Consider the following 20,147-nt stretch of genomic DNA (forward strand, 5'->3'; position numbering starts at 1 on the left):
AACTTAAGTTGTGATGTCACACTATTCTGAAAACTCAGATTTCTAAATATTTGCATTTTCAAACTTTGATTTTAATTTCAATATTGTAAAAACAAATTCCTTAAATAAATAAAACATAAGAGGATGTAGATCAGATGGTCCTTTATTACAAAAACAACATAAGGACTCGTCCTTCGGATGAGACGTTAAACCGAGGTCCTGACTCTCTGTGGTCATTAAAAATCCCAGGATGTCCTTCGAAAAAGAGTAGGGGTGTAACCCCGGCATCCTGGCCAAATTTGCCCCTTGGCCTCTGTCCATCATGGCCTCCTGATCATCCCCATATACTGATTGGCTTCATCACTGTCTCCTCTCCACCAGTAAGCTGGTGTGTGGTGGGCGTTCTGGCGCAATATGGCTGCCGTCGCATCATCCAAGTGGATGCTGCACATTGGTGGTGGTTGAGGAGATTCCCCCATCTATGTAAAGCGCTTTGAGGTCTCAGAAAAAGCGCTATATAAATGTAACGAATTATAATTATTATTATAAACTGAAGGAAGAATATTTGTTTTTCCCCAAAAAATAACAAAAACATTCATACATCCAACGCTGTTGACGAAGATCTGACGGTGTTGACGAAAAACTGACGGTGTTGACGGAAAAACTGACGGTGTTGACGGAAAATGTTTGAATGTTTTACCTCCGATTTGTGAAACGTCCAGAAACTGAGGACACAACTTTAATAGGCAGATCTTTATGGAAAATATTGTTTGATGTTCACTTCATGCATTGTTTTTTATATTTATACCCCTTATTTTTTATTTGATATTTATGTTTTCACAATTGTAGAGCTTTTTTAAAGTTTTTTGGGATGGTTAATATTGTGACCTCTTGCTGAGGACAAGTGCAATAACATGGACCTTCTAACCACAGACCATACTTTTAAACAAATTTTCCCCCAAAAGATAAAAAGGGTTATTCTAAAAATCAGATTTAACTTTGTAAGTATGTCAATCATGATGAATTTCTTATTTTTTGCTATAAATTAGACTTTTCTATGTGGGACATTTTTTTTCCCGACTCTCAAGAATCAGTGATATATATATATATATATATATATATATATATATATACACACACACTCACCTAAAGGATTATTAAGAACACCTGTTCAATTTCTCATTAATGCAATTATCTAATCAACCAATCACATGACAGTTGCTTCAATGCATTTAGGGGTGTGGTCCTGGTCAAGACAATCTCCTGAACTCCAAACTGAATGTCAGAATGGGAAAGAAAGGTGATTTAAGCAATTTTGAGCGTGGCATGGTTGTTGGTGCCAGACGGGCCGGTCTGAGTATTTCACAATCTGCTCAGTTACTGGGATTTTCACGCTCAACCATTTCTAGGGTTTACAAAGAATGGTATGAAAAGGGAAAAACATCCAGTATGCAGCAGTCCTGTGGGCGAAAATGCCTTGTTGATGCTAGAGGTCAGAGGAGAATGGGCCGACTGATTCAAGTTGATAGAAGAGCAACTTTGACTGAAATAACCACTCGTTACAACCGAGGTATGCAGCAAAGCATTTATGAAGCCACAACAGGTGGATGGGCTACAACAGCAGAAGATCCCACCGGGTACCACTCATCTTCACTACAAATAGGAATAAGAGGCTACAATTTGCACGAGCTCACCAAAATTGGACAGTTGAAGACTGGAAAAATGTTGCCTGGTCTGATGAGTCTCGATTTCTGTTGAGACATTCAGATGGTAGAGTCAGAATTTGGCGTAAACAGAATGAGAACATGGATCCATCATGCCTTGTTACCACTGTGCAGGCTGGTGGTGGTGGTGTAATGGTGTGGGGGATGTTTTCTTGGCACACTTTAGGCCCCTTAGTGCCAATTGGGCATCGTTTAAATGCCACGGCCTACCTGAGCATTGTTTCTGACCATGTCCATCCCTTTATGACCACCATGTACCCATCTTATCTGATATGTATATATATATATATATATATATATATATATATATATATATATATATATATATATATATATATTTTTTTTTTTGTTACACACATATATATATATATATATATATATATATATATATATATATATATATATATATATATATATATATATATATATAGCTGCGAGCAGCGATGGAGGGCCCAAGGCGGTGCCACCGGCATGGGCCCGCAATCTAGCAGTCTTGGGACTAGCAAACTAGTCGCTTTTCAGCGAAATTCACTGTTTTCAATCAAAATATGTCATCTATAGGTTTTTTTTTCTGGTTGAGGAGTGAAGTTGCAAGCACTGTAATCTTCACAATAAAAATTGGAAATGGGCTAATTATGCTGGAGTGAGACCATAGACGTCTCTCGATCTTTTTTGGCGCTCTATTGTTACACACAGATTGCTGTAGCGCCTCAGTTCAGAGCAAGCAAAAATTGGGCACTTTTTAAAATCATGAATGAACACATGGCTCGACATTAACGCTTGTCACAAGTCAAAGACAAGTAGCAAATACACGCACTTTAGAGACAAAAAATAACTGGGAAGCACTGAAACGCAAGAATGATTCTGATTTTATTACATTCAATGTAAACGGCAATTGATAAGAGATAGTGTATTTCTGGTGACAAAGTCGTGTTGAGGCTCGTACTGCCTGTCTCTTTGTGAGAGAGACATTCGTGGAGAAATCAAAACAAATGAGCATAACAGCACACACAAGAAACTCACAGAAGAAACATACTGGGGTAAAAATTCTAAATGTTTTTATTTATTTATAACATATAAAAACAAGTAAGTAACAACACGACTAAGGGAGCTGTTTTGCTGAATATTATCACGATTGCAAATGTTACTTACATTTTAGACAAACAGTATTGACTCTTTGTTCTATTTCACCGACGAAAATGGTTCCAAAGTTAACCCTCATCATTCCCTCGGATCATTTTGACACAAAAACCCATTGTTTAATTTTTTTTTAAATTGAGTGTTCATCAGAGGGGTCCAAGACCCTAGGACTTTTGTCGCACTTGAACCTCGAATACACACAAAAGAAATTGAATGGATTCGAGGAGTTTTGTGCTTAGTAACAAGTAACAAATCCTTCCCTCGCGGGTCAATTTGACCCCCTTAGGAATGAATGGAATGTGAGGAATGCTTCAGTAGGCTATACATAGAAAAACCAAAAAATGCTAAAACGTTACCAAAACATTATTTTATAACTTCTACATGTGTATCTGAATGCATACTGAAGAAAAAATGATTTTAGGACCCAGCGGAACAGCTCATTTGCTCCAAATAAAGCTGTAAGCTAATTTTTTTTTTTTCACAAGAGGTCAGCAAAGACACCCAATGTAAGATAGTTTGAGCTTAAATTGTGAGTTATTTGGAATTTAAGTTGAAAGAATGTGAGGAATGAAAATGCAAATCTAGGTAAATAAAATGCGTAAATAAAATAAAAAATAACAAAAAGTCTCCAAAACAATTGCATTAACAATGATGCATACATTTAATTAGGTTAAAAAAAGCCATTTATAAAAGAAAATAACACCCTGGGGTAAATATCACAAATATGCAGATTTAAGTATGTAACAGCTGATAGAACACTGATGAGAATATTGCTTCAGAATAAACATATTTACACCATCAAAAATCATGGTACAGTAGGCTACATACAATTTGCTCTGTACTGTATCTGATAGGCCCCAATTTAATCAATATCGAATCAAATTGTGAAATTGGTCTATTCCCAGCCCTACTGTAAATTTAATTTTTTCTTGAAGCAAATGTTGGTTGCCTTTTCCCTTTATTTATTTTTTGTCAGAATGCACCAGAATGCTTTGTTTACATGTTAAAATCACAAAAACTTTTTACTGGGGGACAATTCCCCCAACCCCCCACAAGGATTTAATTCGGAAACATATCACCTTTTTCACCACTTATGAGTTTGCAGGTCTAATTAAAAAATTATAACAAAGATACACATTAAATATACATAACTTAATATAAAAATAAAACACTACATAGACTTCACTGTATGAATTATACATTGATTCTTATTAAAGCTACTATTAAAGTTCTCAGTCAAGATCAGTGAGTGATTTTTCTCTTTGTGATCTGTTGTTTTATTAACATTAAAGGGATAGTTTCCCCAAAAATGAAAATTGTCATCGTTTACTCTCTCAAGTTTTTTAAACCCGAATAAGTTTCTTTCCTCTGTTGAAAATGAAAGTTATTTTGAAGAATGTGGGTATCCAAACAGTTGCTGGTCTCCAGTGACTTCCATAGTTTATTTTTTCCTGTTATGGAAGTCAATGGGGACCAGCAACAGTTTGGTTAGCCACATTCTTCAAAATATCTTCTTTTGTGTTCAGCAGAAGAGAGCAGGTAAAATCATCACAGACTCCACTCACCCTGGACACCCCCTGTTTGAACTGTTACCGTCAGGACGGCGACACAGATCACTGGCCACAAGAACATCCAGGCACAGGAACAGTTTCTTTCCACAGGCCATTTCCCTTCTGAACACTTAACATGCCCCCCAAGGCATATGCCTGCAAGTGCAATACTCCCACTGTCTAGTGCAATATTCTCTTAACTCAGGTGATATTTATATTTATATTATTCATACTACTCAAAATACTGTAAATATGTTCATAATCTGTAACATGCACTAGACTCCCACTGTCTAGTGTAATATTCTCTAACTCAGGTGATATTTATATTTATATTATTCATACTTCTCAAAATACTGTAAATATGTTCATAATCTGTAAATGTTTATTCAGACTAAACCCAACTGTGACCCCTTTTTTTTACTTTTTATACTATTTTATTTTATTTTATTTTTTTATATATTTTATTCTTAGAATTTGTATTACTATGTTTCTTGTTGTATTTGTATTTGTATATGTGCACTGGAAGCTTCAGTACCAAGAAAAATTCCTTGTGGGTGCAAGCACACTTGGCAATAAAGCTCTTTCTGATTCTGATTCTGAAATAGTTTGGAGCAAAATTAGACGCAAGAGTAAATTATGACAGAATTTTCATTTCTGGGTGAACTATCTGTGGTAGATTTCTTTTTTTCTTGTTTCGCACCCGTTTTAAGTCTATCTGGGTCTCGTTTACAATCGACGTCCCCGAACGTCTCCAATTGACGTTAGTTTCCTGAATATGGGTCTCGTCTACAATCGACGTCCCCGTTCAATAATATCTATACTCTAGTATAGATATTATTGAACGGGGACGTCGGTTGTAGTGTGTCTCTTCATCGACGTCGGCTGAGTCCCTAACCCTAAACAGCAATAACTAAACAGACTCCAGACAATGCCTTTGAATATGCTTTAATCACGGCTGAGAATCCCACCAGCAAAAAGAATACAACAGTTTTTATAGAATAGGTGTCAGGGTTCTGCCCTGGCAGCGTTGTCTGTCTTGTCTCTGTTTAATGTTTCTATGTTTACGTTGTGTTTTAACACATGGTTGTGTCTTTGTTTGTGTTTGCCATGTGCTCCTCTGTCCCTTCCTCCTTGTTTCCTGTTACCACGCCCCCTTGTTTAGTTGAGTCCTTGTTTGAGTGTTGGCACCTGTCGTCTCGTTAAGTCCTTGTTTGTCTGAGTGTGCTCACCTGTTCCTCATGTTCCTAGCTCCCTTTATATGTTCGCTCTTTCCCTCTTGTGTTTGCCAGTTCGTTAAATGTTGTACTTCAGAGTACTACTGTGTCTCAGTATCGTTCCTCTTAAGTCGTTAGTGTTTTGTTGTAGAAGTTTGTTAGTGCTCTGTTTACTGCCATTGGCTCTGTCTTGTTTCCCTGTTCCAGTCCTGTCCAAGTCCTGTCCAGCAAGCAGCCCTGTTCTGAGCCTGAGATACCTGAGTGTCAAGCTGTAAGAAGTCAAGCTGTAAGAAGTTCCTGTCTGGCTTTAGCTGGTTACCTCTGGTCTCACTCTGATCTGCCATATCTTCACTCCAGCCCACGGATACCTCATTACATCTGCTGCTCTGCTGTTGGCATTGTCTCATCTCTACCTATTGTTTGGATTGCTACCTTCTCCTACCTCGTTGTGTCATCTGTTTATCAATAAAGCTGTTAATTGTCATCCTGCATTTGAGTTCTCCTTCACAGATCCATAACAGAACGAACTGGCCAATACAGGACTCAGCAGGATGAGCATCAAGGTCCTGCCACCCGCCAACATGCAAGAGAGAATGGCCCGTCATTGTAGTCTCACCGCTCTTCGCCAGGATGGCTTAGGAGTTGGGGGCTTTGCCCAGATGTTTTGGACCTGGTCTAGGGGGCTAGATTATAATGATGCAGCTCTCAAGGATATCTTTAACTCCTGCCTGGATGACCGCTTGCCTGCATGGGAGATGGATTCTCTCCGTGTTCTGGATTTCTGGGGTTTTGTTAGTTACCTTGGTAATCGCAGTAAGGGGGGAATGCCGCCAAGCCCACCTGCATCTGCCTTCAACTTTCCCCGCCTGTCTCGTCACATTTATGATCCTCCTTTGGCTTCTACGAGAAGACTGAGATCCAGACGGAATAGGGCAGTCCAGTTCACCACATCAACCTCAGAGCCAGTCAAACCAAACCCCACCACTTCTCAGAAATCCAGGTCAGTCCCAATCACTTCAAGATCTGACTCACTATCTGTTATTCAAGACACCGCTAAGTCAACTGCTGTCATCTCTCAGTCAACTATGCCAATTGCTTCAAGATCTGACTCACTATCTGTTATTCAAGACACAGCTAAGTCAACTGCTGTCATCTCTCAGTCAACTATGCCAATTACTTCCAGATCTGACTCACTATCTGTTATTCAAGCTACAGCCAAATCAACTGCTGTCGTCTCTCAGACAGAAATGCCAGTTCCAGTCACTTCAAGATTTGAGGTACCATCTGTTATTCAAGACAGTCAAATCTACTGCTATCACCTCTCAGACAATAACGCCAGTCAATTCAAGATCTGAGTCACTAACTGTTATTCAAGACTTAGTCAAATTAACCGCTGTCACCTCTCAGACAATCACGCCAGCCCCATTCACTCCAAGATCGGAGTTACGGTCTGTTAGTCAAGACACTGTCAGATCCACCGTAGTCATCTCTCAGAGAATTGTCACTCCGGTCTCTTCAAGATCTGAGTCTCCATCTGTTCTTCATGACACAGCCAAGTCAACCGCTGTCTTCCTCAGTCAATTACGCCTGTTCCAGTCATCTCTGAGTCTGTCGACTTAACCTCTGTTTTCCCTGTTACTAACGGGAACTATCCTGTCTCTTCAGAGCCTGCTTATTCTGTTTCAGTCAGTGCTGATTCTACGAGGGTTACTGCTTCTCCGCCTGAGTTGGCTACAGATACTACAGAAACAGCCCAGCAAGCAGTATCAGCTCGTCGTAAGAGGAAGAAGAGAAGGGTACGTGCTGAACAGTCTACATTTCTCCATTCCCAAGCCCCAGATCCAGTGGTTTGTGAGGTGTCAAGCCAAGTGAGTTCTATTCCCATGCCATTGATAAGTGATGTCATTCCCGCCGAGACAACCTCTACCAGTCCTGTTATGTTTACTGATCCCAGTCCCAAGATGCCTATTGTCATTGCTGCAGAGGCTTTATCTGAACTTCTAACTAGTCTTGTCAAGATCCTAGAGATGCCTGTTAATCCTGTCGTGTCCACTAGTCCCAAGCCTGCTGTTGAGAGGGCGTTAACTGAGCCCACCGCTGTTAATGAGCGAGCATTTCCCGAGCCCGCTGCCGCTACAGAGGGCGTTTCCCGTGCCCGCTGCCGCTACAGAGAGGGCGTTTCCCGAGCCCGCTGCAGCTACAGAGAGGGCGTTTCCCGAGCCCGCTGCCGCTACAGAGAGGGCGTTTCCCGAGCCCGCTGCAGCTACAGAGGGCGTTTCCCGAGCCCGCTGCCGCTACAGAGGGCGTTTCCCGAGCCCGCTGCCGCTACAGAGAGGGCGTTTCCCGAGCCCGCTGCCGCTACAGAGAGGGCGTTTCCCGAGCCCGCTGCCGCTACAGAGAGGGCGTTTCCCGAGCCCGCTGCCGCTACAGAGAGGGGGTTTCCCGAGCCCTCTGCCGCTACAGAGAGGGCGTTTCCTGAGCCCGCTGATGCGACTGGAAGCGCTGTCCCAGAGTCCCCTGATGCGACTGGAAGCGCTGTCCCAGAGTCCGCTGATGCGACAAAGCGCTGTCCCAGAGTCCCCTGATGCGACTGGAAGCGCTGTCCCAGAGTCCGCTGATGCGACAAAGCGCTGTCCCAGAGTCCGCCTATGCTACAAGAGGTGCTGGCCCAGCGCCCGCTGATGCTACAGAAGGTGCTGTCCCTGACCCTGCTGGTGCTACAAGAAGCACTGTTTCCAAGCCAGCTGCTCCAGAGTGCATAGCCCGGGAGGGTGTCCCCGTGCACGTCTGCATAGCCCAGGAGGGTGTTCCCGTGCACGTCTGCAAAGCCCAGGAGGGCGTCCCAGAGTCAGTCCCCGTGCATGTCTGCACAGCCCAGGAGGGTGTCCCCGTGCACGTCTGCACAGCCCAGGAGGGCGTCCCAGAGTCAGTCTCCTTATCTGTTTCCAAGACCTTCCCCGATCCTACCAGCCCTGTCTTTACCCCCAGGTCTGTCAAGCCCCCTTGGAAGCCCAAACCAGATAGGCCAGTTCCTGATCCCCAAAGTGCCCCATTTCAAGTTCCCATTCCACCCTCTGTCCCTGGTTATGGTTCCCCTAAGCCGGTACCTTTATCAGCCTTGAACTTTTTTTCCCGGTTCTGTTCCCACCTGCCCCATCCCTCCCTCTGTGTTCCCTGGTCAGTTTGGGACTTCCATGTCTTTGCCCTTCCCTCCCCCCCAGTTGTTCTCTCCATGGTCTCTGCCTGTTTTGGACGCCTGGAGGCGTCCTTTAGAGGGGGGGTACTGTCAGGGTTCTGCCCTGGCAGCGTTGTCTGTCTTGTCTCTGTTTAATGTTTCTATGCTTACGTTGTGTTTTAACACATGGTTGTGTCTTTGTTTGTGTTTGCCATGTGCTCCTCTGTCCCTTCCTCCTTGTTTCCTGTTACCACGCCCCCTTGTTTAGTTGAGTCCTTGTTTGAGTGTTGGCACCTGTCGTCTCGTTAAGTCCTTGTTTGTCTGAGTGTGCTCACCTGTTCCTCATGTTCCTAGCTCCCTTTATGTTCGCTCTTTCCCTCTTGTGTTTGCCAGTTCGTTAAATGTTGTACTTCAGAGTACTACTGTGTCTCAGTATCGTTCCTCTTAAGTCGTTAGTGTTTTGTTGTAGAAGTTTGTTAGTGCTCTGTTTACTGCCATTGGCTCTGTCTTGTTTCCCTGTTCCAGTCCTGTCCAAGTCCTGTCCAGCAAGCAGCCCTGTTCTGAGCCTGAGATACCTGAGTGTCAAGCTGTAAGAAGTTCCTGTCTGGCTTTAGCTGGTTACCTCTGGTCTCACTCTGATCTGCCATATCTTCACTCCAGCCCACGGATACCTCATTACATCTGCTGCTCTGCTGTTGGCATTGTCTCATCTCTACCTATTGTTTGGATTGCTACCTTCTCCTACCTCGTTGTGTCATCTGTTTATCAATAAAGCTGTTAATTGTCATCCTGCATTTGAGTTCTCCTTCACAGATCCATAACAATAGGAGCATGGCAAAAATGACATGATACATTACATAATTTCCCTACAATTTGATTAGTTCTTCATATGCAAACCCTTCTGTTACTAGGTAGCTAAAAACAACTTAGATCTCAAATCATAAAAAAAAGGAAAAGTTTTGAAGTTCAGTTGATTACTCAATACGTCATGAGACTATTTTAGACTGTTATATTTTTTATATTGTCTAGCCAGCATCTCAGAATTTTCTCTCAAGTGTTAGAATGTTAGGCCTAAAGGAGAAGTAAGGTTAGATGTTAGAATTATGATTAGTTTGAAATACAGTTCACTATTTTATTTATTAAAAATCCATCACATATCCCTTTAAGGATAAGTGGCAGCATGTTTACTGTCACTTTTAGACCGGCACACATCTAAAATACACCCATATGACATGCACCTGATTTTCTCTCAAATGTTTGCTTTCACTTTAGACATAACCAACCATGTTTATATAAACCTTGTGTGTATTTGACAGTATTAGCGCAATAAGACTCAAAAGATAACTTAGTCCAGTAATCAGGTGCTGTTTGAAATGTGTCCTGTGAGTTAACATGTGATGTGAATGTACGTCGCATTGAACAGTATGTTGAGACGGAGGCGTCAGAACTGCAACTGATAGAATGCACTGTTGCACGATACTACGATATTTCTTCAAAAGCAGATCAAAGAGACATTTTAATCGTACACGATCAAAAATTGTGTGGTATGCATTACTAACTGAACGATTCATTGGACCATTTTTCCTGCTGGTGTGACCAAACCGTTGTTAGCGACTGGTTGCCCAACATCAAATGGCAAACGTAATGAAAGCAGAACGAAACTGCGCTATTCATTTGTGCTTCACGGACCATTTATCAGTTTGGACCAATGTCAGTGCAGCATGAGCCGATATCGATTCTAAAAGTTTCACTTAGTTATAAAAAAAAACAAAAAAACAACAACATTGTAACCAGTTGGTGGCTGCCATTTTCACTCCCAAATATTTATTCTTGAATCGTTTTGCTTTTGAATTATTATTTCAACATTATTAATAAAAATGCTGCCCTCAAATGTTAATCTGGAGCCTTTCAAACTTAAAATAAAACTGCACATTGTAATTTCTGTAAATTAAGTCTATTTATTACCAAGGCATTTGTCAGTAATAAAATGGGGGAAAATGTGAAAAACTGTGTTGCAGGTTGATTTAAATTGTGCCCGCAGTGCCCCTACATTTTCTAAAGTCGTAAATACGATGACGTACTTCCTCATAATGTGTCAGACTTCCGTTTCGCTAGCCGGTAGGTAGGGAGCGTTAGTAGCGATGTGGTGGGAACACACACAGAACACTATTAAACGGCGTGATGGTAAATATTTACCACACCCGCGGTGTATAACTAAGTGGGAGGATGAAATGAAGAAGTGGCCTTGCATAACTTATGAGGACATTTTCAATTATTTCGTGTTGTCGCTCGGAGTAGACGGGTATTCCATGCGAAATTATAAAAGCACTGAGGCATATCAGTACCTACACAGCGGGAAAGTCGGTCGAGTGCTGGTACATGAAACAGACAGCGAATTCGTGTTTTTAAAAGCAGACGTGAAACCCAGTCAAAGTGCCGCAAATGTTCATTCAGCTTGGGTCCTTACTACATCTAACGGGACAATTGAGACGGCTGGTTGCTCTTGTATTGCGGGACAGGGTAAATCCTGTAGCCACGCAGCTGCGATCCTTTGGAAGGTGAGTACACACTTAGTACTAAACCCACACAGGAAAATGTAAATTGTATTTTTTCATTACCGATGGCATTATAGTTAGGCTATATTATATATTATAGATATGCATGCACGGGTTAAGCATGCTAAAATTGTAATTATATTACATTGTATTAAATTTAACTGCTCCATAAATAAGTACGTTTTTGTATGATGATTAGTGGAGTTACTACTACTAGACTCCAGTAGTTGTATTTTCCAAACGAGTTGGCATTTATTTTGACATTAATTTGTATGATTAACTTGTTGTTTTGTTTTGTTTTTAATAATCAGAATGGTCATTCTATCCAGTCCAGGTAAGTACAACGTTTAATCACGTGTTACAAGCTATCTTGGACAAAGGTAAGAAGAGTAAGATACTGTAATACAGGTCCCTTAATGTGTATCTAGTTGTATACAAAAAAAAAAAAAAAAAAGTCATGATGACTCACCTGCATGTTCCACTTATGTGACTGACTTTATTCTGTGATACACAAAGTAACACATTAAGCATTACATTAGCTTCATTCACCACTCATTTTTATTGTATGGACAAACTATGCTATGAAAGTGAATAGTGATGAGGTTAATATTCTGCCTAATTTTTGTGATGGTGAGTGACCAATGACAGGGTTTTAATTGTAATTGTAGTTTAATAGAATTAATAACAGTGATCCATTAAAAGTTTGTTTGTGCAACGACTGGTGGCTATGTACTCGAGTAATCTAAGTGAATCAGTAAAATTTCAAACGGTGCAATGCTGTATCAAGGTGGGTGCAGAATGAAGGTGAGTTCTACATAATATTCTTTAATAGAAAAAGAAACCTTTTAAGTTAATGTATTAAGTAACATTAAGTAAAATTCATTAAAATTGTAACATACATAACTGTTTCATTTACACTTTGTTGCATAGGTGCAGAATGCAGCATCAAAGGGACTGACTGGGATATCATGCACAGATGAACAGCGCCACTGGAACTCAGGGACACACCGGAATTTGGCACCAAAGAGACTGGCAGAGATAAGTTTTAAGCATCACAAATTTACGGATGACTTGCCTGGGACTTCAGCTGCTGTTTCTCAATCATTACCACCAACCCCTTCATTCATTTCTCACAGTGAGCTGAAGAAAACCTTATCAGAGGTTCATGTACCTGTAGGTAGCCTTCTGCACAAATGAATGTCAGCTGAACCAGTAAATCTATCAGCAGGTACCACACAGATGCAGCCTCATGATGAGCATGGCCCTGATTTGCAGTGTCATAAATGCATGTCATTTTACCACACATATGTTGAACTGGATGAGGGTAAATTGAATAGCTTGGAAAATGTGACCAAAACACAAAGTGCCTCTCATGTATGGCATGACGCACGAAAATTGCGAATAACTGCTAGCTCTGCAAAAAAGGTGCCTTCCCGTATGTCCACCAAACCAGACAATTTTCTTCGAGAACACCTTTTCCCTAGATTCCATGGCAATTCAGCTACTATGTATGGTCAGGAGAATGAGGAGTTGGCTCGTGCATGGATTGAGAGCACTGGGTATGCTGTTGAGAAAAGAGGAATGGTAGTTAGCTGTAAGGAGCCATGGCTTTCTGCAAGCCCAGATGGAATATTAAATTCCTCAGAGCTGCTGGAAATCAAATGTCCTTTTCTGTGCAAAAACTCCACACATCTTACAGAACTGTACTCTAGCAAGCTTAGTGATTTAAAGATAGTGGATGGCATTCCTCAGCTACAACCCAAAGGATCCCGTGGGTACTACCTTCAAGTGCAATTAGGTATGTTTTGCACTGGCTTAGAGAAGTGCAAGTTGCTTGTTTGGTCTCCAACTGATCAACTTGTTGTTGATGTGCCGTTAGATTTTCAGTATTGTGCTGAAGTAATCTCTAAATTGAAATCTTTCTATTTTACTCATATGCTTCCAAGAATTGTAGATGAATTTGACTGTGGAAGACTTCAGCTCTGCCTTAAGTATACTGACATATGTAAGTAAGTACGGTTAACCTAATGTGACTGCATTGAGGAGCTAGGTAAGTAGTACATGAAAACTGAAAAAACTTTTATCTGTGAAAGCACTTGTTGATAGTTTTAAAGTAGTAATGAAATATTCTTTAGGTCCTTAAAGTAGTTAAAATGTCAAAACAAAAGGTAATCCTACAAATTCATGTCAAAATGAATGCCAACTCGTTTGGAAAATACAACTAGTGTTTTTGTAGACTGATTACAGTATTGCATAATATATGTGTGTACTTTTATTTATATAAATGTGTGTGCTTGTACAAACTTTTATTGTGGGTACAATTAATTGCTTGACACCCCTATTCAGAATGTTTTCCTTTTGTTCCATGAGTTTTGAAAGTGACAACTTGGCATCAAATGGCTAGTAAAATCAAATAAATTGCATTTTGACATTTTGATTGTGTGTTTGTGTGTGTGCATATATAGGAGAAAAAGAGGTAATATAAGATCCTGAAAATATTTGTGTAAAAGCAGTTTATTTAATGGTCTGTGCATTGAAGAAGCCACACTGAATAATTCCAAACAACTACACAATGTACACCATATTAATAAATTAAAATAAAAATTGCATATAAAGGCTTTTCATTAGTTTATCTAAATTAGTAGTAGTGAGTTAGTTAGTTGTTTTATATACATAATACTTAATGTACAAATAATTATTTCTTGAAACACTGTCAAATCAGTGGAGTTCAACAACTAAAAGTGTAAATTATGTACAAATTATAAGTTTAAGAAACAGGGCAGATGGTGAACAATGTAGCAGTTTTTATTCTGTATCCTCATGAATGATGTCACCTTGCATGTTTACAAGCGCTGCACACACTCTGAGAATTTTGTCCATTTTGTGTGCCATGTTAATAGGGACAGTCTGGGAGACAATTTTAAACACCTTGAGCCGTCTGATAACTCTTTCCACATGTATACGAACATTTGCGATCCTCCTTGTGCCTGTAACATCCTCGTTAGACAACTGTCCACCTTTATGAGTAAATGCTGGCAAGATAAGGTTTACCTCTCTCTCAAACAGCAAATCACGAATGGTAAAGCCTCTGTCTGCCATCACTTCGTCGCCCGGCTGGAGATAGTCCAGAAAGCCAGATTCTTGGGTAATGAACTTGTCACTGCATCTTCCCCCATAAGCAGGGGAGATGAACATAATGAGTCCACAGGGGGCAATGGCAACTAAATACTTCAGAGTATTGTTTGAATAATAATGACTGTACGACTCCCCTCTGGAGTCAAGATTGTGTGCTTTTTGCAGAGTTGTTTCAGAACAGTCAATAATGCAGGTGGTGTTCGGGAAGTTTTCCTTAAAGCATTGAGGCATTGTGCTGCGGATTGTTTCCCGTGGTAGCCATGGAATGTAGACTCTTGTGTGCTCCTCCATTGTGTCAATCCAGTAGGAAAGAATTCGGCTTACTGCACTCTGGGACACATCAAAGCGTTCAGCAAGATCTCCCTGAAGTAAATTCAACTTCAGCTTCATCATAGTAATCAGAATTTGATCCATTACGTGCATCTTACAGTTTTTTTGGATTGCTTAAGCACAATTTTCAAAACAGGGCCCGTGTTTTCAAAACACTACACACAATTAGCACAACCACACACCCAATTAGCAAAACACTACAGATCCTTTGCATAATTAAACACTCTTGTAAAAACTATACACTTCTGTTTAAAAACCACACTTTGTTACCATATGAAACACACACGTTTCACATTACTATACTCTGTTTGCACGAGTTACACTCTGCTGTGATAAACCTAAAACACTTTTAGCACTTCTACTTCCCTATGATTAGAGTAGGCTACCATCAACAAAGTACAAATATAATGTAAATTCACCAAACACTACACAAGACCAATGTTGCAGACTGAAGAAACTCATTTATTTCTCAACACGCCCAAAATGTTGACATGGAGATTCATAATACTGTAACAAAATGTCACTTTACGTATTGTACTGTAAGTTTACTGTAAAAAAAAAAAAAATAAAACTAGACATTGTCTCTTCGCCTAGCTGGATCTGGCCAGAGAATTTCATCAACATCGCAGGCAATGTTGTCATTAGCAAGACACCTTGGAAAGAAACGTCTTGAATGACGAATCCATCCTTGCATTGCTGCTACCTCCATCTGGTCACAGGCCTCCTCCATGGCTTGGATGAGGGGTACCTCAGCCTGGAGACGGAGATCATATACCTTCCACCGCCATGCCGAGAAAAACTCTTCTATAGGGTTGAGGAATGGAGAGTATGGTGGAAGATATAGGACGGTGAAATGTGGATGTTGCTGAAACCAGTTCTGAACCAGAGCAGAGCGGTGGAAAGACACATTGTCCCAGACAACAATGTATTGCATATGATCGATTTGATTTGCTGCTGTTATGTTGTGCAATTGGTCCAAGAATGTAAGTATGAGTGCTGTGTTGTAAGGGCCCATATGGGCATGGCGGTGGAGGACCCCATTCTGTGTAATGGCTGCACAGAGTGTTATATTACCCCCACGTTGCCCTGGGACATTGACTATAGCCCTGTGGCCAATGATGTTTCTTCCCCTCCTTCGTGTTCTCGTCAGGTTGAACCCAGCCTCATCTACGTAAATGAACTCATGCTGGATCTCTTCTCCATCCATTCGTAAAACTCTCTGAAGAACAGTGTCAGGCAATATTGTGTAGTTCAGTGTAGATCTAGTATACATATTACAGTACAGTAAAAGATTATGAGACAGTATGCAAGATCACACTGCTAAAGTGAATACATACCTCTGCATAATCATGCCGCAGTCGTTTCACCCTTTCAGAATTGCGCTCGAAAGGCACTCGATAAATTTGCTTCATTTGAATATGGTTTTTTTTTAGGATGCGTGCCAGTGTTGATGTTGAGACCTGATGGATATCGTTGAAAGTGGCGTGGTTATTGACAATGTTAGCTTGGAGCTGATTGAGTGTTATAGCATTGTTGGCCAAAACCATGTTTACTATCTCCCTCTCTTGCTGCTCTGTGAACATAGGAGGCCTTCCCCCTTGTCGTTCCTGACCCTCAATCCTATGTAGAAAAAAAAAACAGTATACAATAGTACAGTAATTTCACAGGAAAAGGTAACAGAAGTGCTGAGTGCATAGAATACAGTACAAATACCTATTTTCCAGTCGAAATGTTCTTATCACACTTGCCACTGTGTATCGGCTTAGATTTGGCTGTACTCGCAGTCCAGCCTCCCTCAGCGTCAGGCCGTGGTTGACAACGTGGTCAACCAGTGTTGCGCGGATCTCATTTGTCAGATTCGGTCCTCTTTGAGCACCTTCTTGTCTTCCTCTTCCTCTTCCTCTTCCTCAACCTCCAGCATGGCCTCCATCTCTTCCTCTTCCTCTGTTGATTCCTCCTCTGTTGATTCCTCTTCCTCCCCTTCCTCGTCCTCGTCCTCGTCCTCCTCCTCCTCGTCCTCCTCGTCCTCGTCCTCCTCACCTGCTGCTTTTTATAGTGCTTATACACCTGATTGGTGTGTCTACAATTAAGCAAACAAGTGTTTGCACACCTGATGACTGTGTTGAACCAATTGGTTGGACGGTGCGGTAATTTGACAGTCAGTGCTTTGGTATTGCAAGGAAGTGACTTCATGATAGATTTTTGTGTGTAATGTATGTTAAGTGTGTTTAGTGTTTTGCAAATCACTGTGTGTAGAGTTTTGCAACAAGTGTGAGGTTGACAATGTGCTTATAGTTGTGCAAATATGGGCTGATGTTTTGCTTCTTGAGTGTAAGGTTTTGCTAATAGTGTACTACTTTTAATTTTAGTGTGTAAGCAATCCAAAAAAACTGTAAACTTCAAAGTGTAGAACTGCTGGAGAAATTTTACATGTTCTTTAAAGACACTAAGTGTGAAGCCAGTGTACAGTAAAGAGCTAGTATCATTCTTGAGAATGGAAAGGGCCAAGGGATCTTCACTGTGGAACTGTGTTGCCTTGTGTGACATTATTTTATCCCCTGAGGCATAAGTGTGGTCTGTCAACGCCTGGACCTCCCACTGAGTACAGGCATCACTGTACTGATGGGGCAGCTGCAAAGGCTCCATTTGTGCAGTCTCATGGTCATCAGTAGTGGAGTCACCTTGCTCATCATCTGCAAAACACAACACCTAAGTCAGTAAATGAACACTTTTGACTTAAAGTTGGTCTCTTTAAAGAAGATAATCAGAATATTATTGTGAAATCATTAAAAAATTAAACTATAAAAAAGTTAAAGAATTTACTGTAAAAATGTACTGTACTATTTTTTGTTGTTATATAAAATAAGAATTGTACAATATAGTTTTTAATCAAAAACTGCTATAAAATTAAAGCCTCCTCTTATGAGTGCTTTTATAAAAGTTTTTCTACTGTTACCAACAACTTCAGCTTAACACTATATTATTCTTGCACAATAGGAGTGTCATCAAAAAGAAATCGTTTAAACAATGTCTTCTGTTAGAGCACGTAACTTAACAAGAAGCTGTACCTGTTTGTGGATGTATCCTGACGAGCCGTCGCCTCGAAGTCTTCACTGGAGCATCGTAGCCCAACCATTTCTCGGGGAATGGATGATCTTCCGTGGGTCTCCCGTCAGCGAAGTGGAAAGAGCAAACGTACGGAAATTTCGGTGGTTTCTTTAAGTTTAAGGCTTTTAACCAAAGCCGACGAGCTTCTTCGCCCTTCGGAGGGGCGTGCAAATCATAGGGTGCTCCACATCCACATTCAGCTCTGGTGCGTGGATTATGGTCAAAACAAGTGTCTTGCAGGTATTTTTTACGCTTGAACCAACTATTATGACACCCCCTAACCGCGCACAGTACGCCAGTCTTTCTGTAATCCATATTTAAAAGTTAACTAGCCAGTAAAATCTACACAGTCGAAACTACAGAACCACAACCTACACACCTACTACTAGCGGAACTGCTTTACCGGAAATCTGACACATTATAGTTCGAAAATGGCGGCGCCCGCTCTTACGTGAAAAATAAGGTGAATAGGATACACCAGTGGGAATACTTCTAACATGTCAACTCATTTACGCCGACATCACCCCAGTGTGTCAATAACTGGAACTAGACGAAAACAAGGAGAAACACACACGCTACGAACTATACCCGCAGCATTTAGTGGACACTCTCATCTTCTGAAAAGAAACCTTAAGAATTGAGTAAAAGCACACTGAGTTCCATATAAAACAAATATTGTTTATTACCACTACAATATTACATTTCATTTTTTTATAAGGAGCTGTTTTTGTTTTATATGCTGCTAAGAAGACACCCCAGAAGATGGGTCAAGTATAGCTCTATCATTGTTCAAAGTAAAAAAAAAAAAAAAAAAAATCAGACTTTATGATGTTAGTTTAAATAAATAAAAAATATTGAAAAATCAAGGAAATTTCTCTGGCATTTCTTTCTTTTTGCTGTATCGAAAACGTACCAAACCGTGACACCACTGTCGTATCGAACCAAACCATGAATTTTGTGAACCGTTACACCCCTACAAAAAACAACACAAAATACAATCCATGTCCCTTTTTCTCTGAGGTGAATATCTGTTGTAGTTTATATAACAAGTAGTTATCCCGCTCACATCCGTCAAATGTCCTGACTGTCATCTGACAAATGGAGTTCCGGTCCAAAGATATTTAACTCAGTGAAGAAAGTTCTTTCCCCCCCACTTTTTTAGGGAGATTTCTAAGCATTGTAATTCATGTTGTATATTTACTTAACGAATTAATTAAATAATGAATCACTTGGCCTAGCCTACTACACCCAGCTAGCAAAAATTGTGCGGGCCGAAAGCGGCTCGATTAAGGATAAAACAATCGGCCGATCCTCGGCATGAATCTAGGTCCGATTGCTCTGCGAGCGCTCGGTTTTAACGCGGCCCGATTAAGGCTAAAGACACTCGGCCGAGCGCTCGGTTTTAACGCGGCCCGATTGCGGAACCCCGAGTGAGAGGACATATAAGCTCGCCTCCAATCCCGTTCCTTATTTGGGCTTATTTTAACTTTGATTTCCATGATTCATATCAGGTTAATACTAAAATTGCTTAGCAGCCGTTATTTATGCAAGATAAACAGAAAGTAAAACAGCACAAGGAAGACAGGTTTCATGTTTAATGCATTTTTTATTAGACCACACTACAAAAATAGGATAAACACACTTTTTAATAACAGATTTGAATAGAATAGAAATAATATCACAGCATTAATGTAGAATCAAGGAGTTCAAATACAACTTTCCATTATCAACATTTTTTACTTTGAAACATTTAATTCTGGCCCACTGCGTTTAGTTGTCTATGCACACACACTTTTTAATAACAGATTTGATTTGAATTGAAAAGAATAGAATATAAATAATATCACAGCATTAATGTAGAATCAAGGAGTTCAAATACCATTTTCCAATATCAACATTTTTAACTTTGAAACATTTAATTCTGTCCCACTGCGTTTGAGTTGTCTACGCACACACTTTTTAATAACAGATTTGAATTGAAACGAATAGAATAGAATAGAATAGAATAGAATAGAATAGAAATATCATAGCATTAATGTAGAATCAAGGAGTTCAAATACCATTTTCTAATATCAAAATTTTTAACTTTGAAACATTTAATTCTGGCCCACCGCGTTTTTGAGTTGTCTGCCTGTTCGCCCTCTGGCTTCGGCCAGCATCCCTATCAGAGGCTAACCACAGACACCTGGTGATGAGCAGCTCTGTTTCCTCTTCTGTAGAATCTTTGGTCAGGGCAT

The 20,147-nt window shown here is 40.5% G+C and overlaps 1 protein-coding gene and 1 long non-coding RNA gene across 2 annotated transcripts; both read right to left on the reverse strand.

Annotated features, from left to right (window-relative positions):
• Positions 1 to 14,142: 14,142 nt before the first annotated feature.
• Positions 14,143 to 18,293, reverse strand: LOC309496782 (uncharacterized protein; the record flags this gene model as incomplete). The annotated part of the gene is made up of 3 exons (XM_082166905.1): positions 17,871 to 18,293; positions 17,194 to 17,495; positions 14,143 to 14,895 (listed from the first exon to the last, which is right to left on the reverse strand). Exons 1-3 carry the CDS (start codon positions 18,223 to 18,225, stop codon positions 14,143 to 14,145), a joined length of 1,410 nt encoding a protein of 469 aa, XP_082023031.1. The 5' UTR covers positions 18,226 to 18,293.
• On the reverse strand, positions 14,904 to 16,819 carry LOC309496783. Its single transcript, XR_014205236.1, has 3 exons — positions 16,516 to 16,819; positions 16,140 to 16,422; positions 14,904 to 16,021 (listed from the first exon to the last, which is right to left on the reverse strand). It is a non-coding gene; the product is annotated as an uncharacterized lncRNA (long non-coding RNA).
• Positions 18,294 to 20,147: the final 1,854 nt, after the last annotated feature.

The sequence above is a fragment of the Leuciscus leuciscus genome, assembly GCF_965113295.1.
Source record: "Leuciscus leuciscus genome assembly, chromosome: 4".
In the NCBI taxonomy this organism is placed as follows: Eukaryota; Metazoa; Chordata; class Actinopteri; order Cypriniformes; family Leuciscidae; genus Leuciscus; species Leuciscus leuciscus.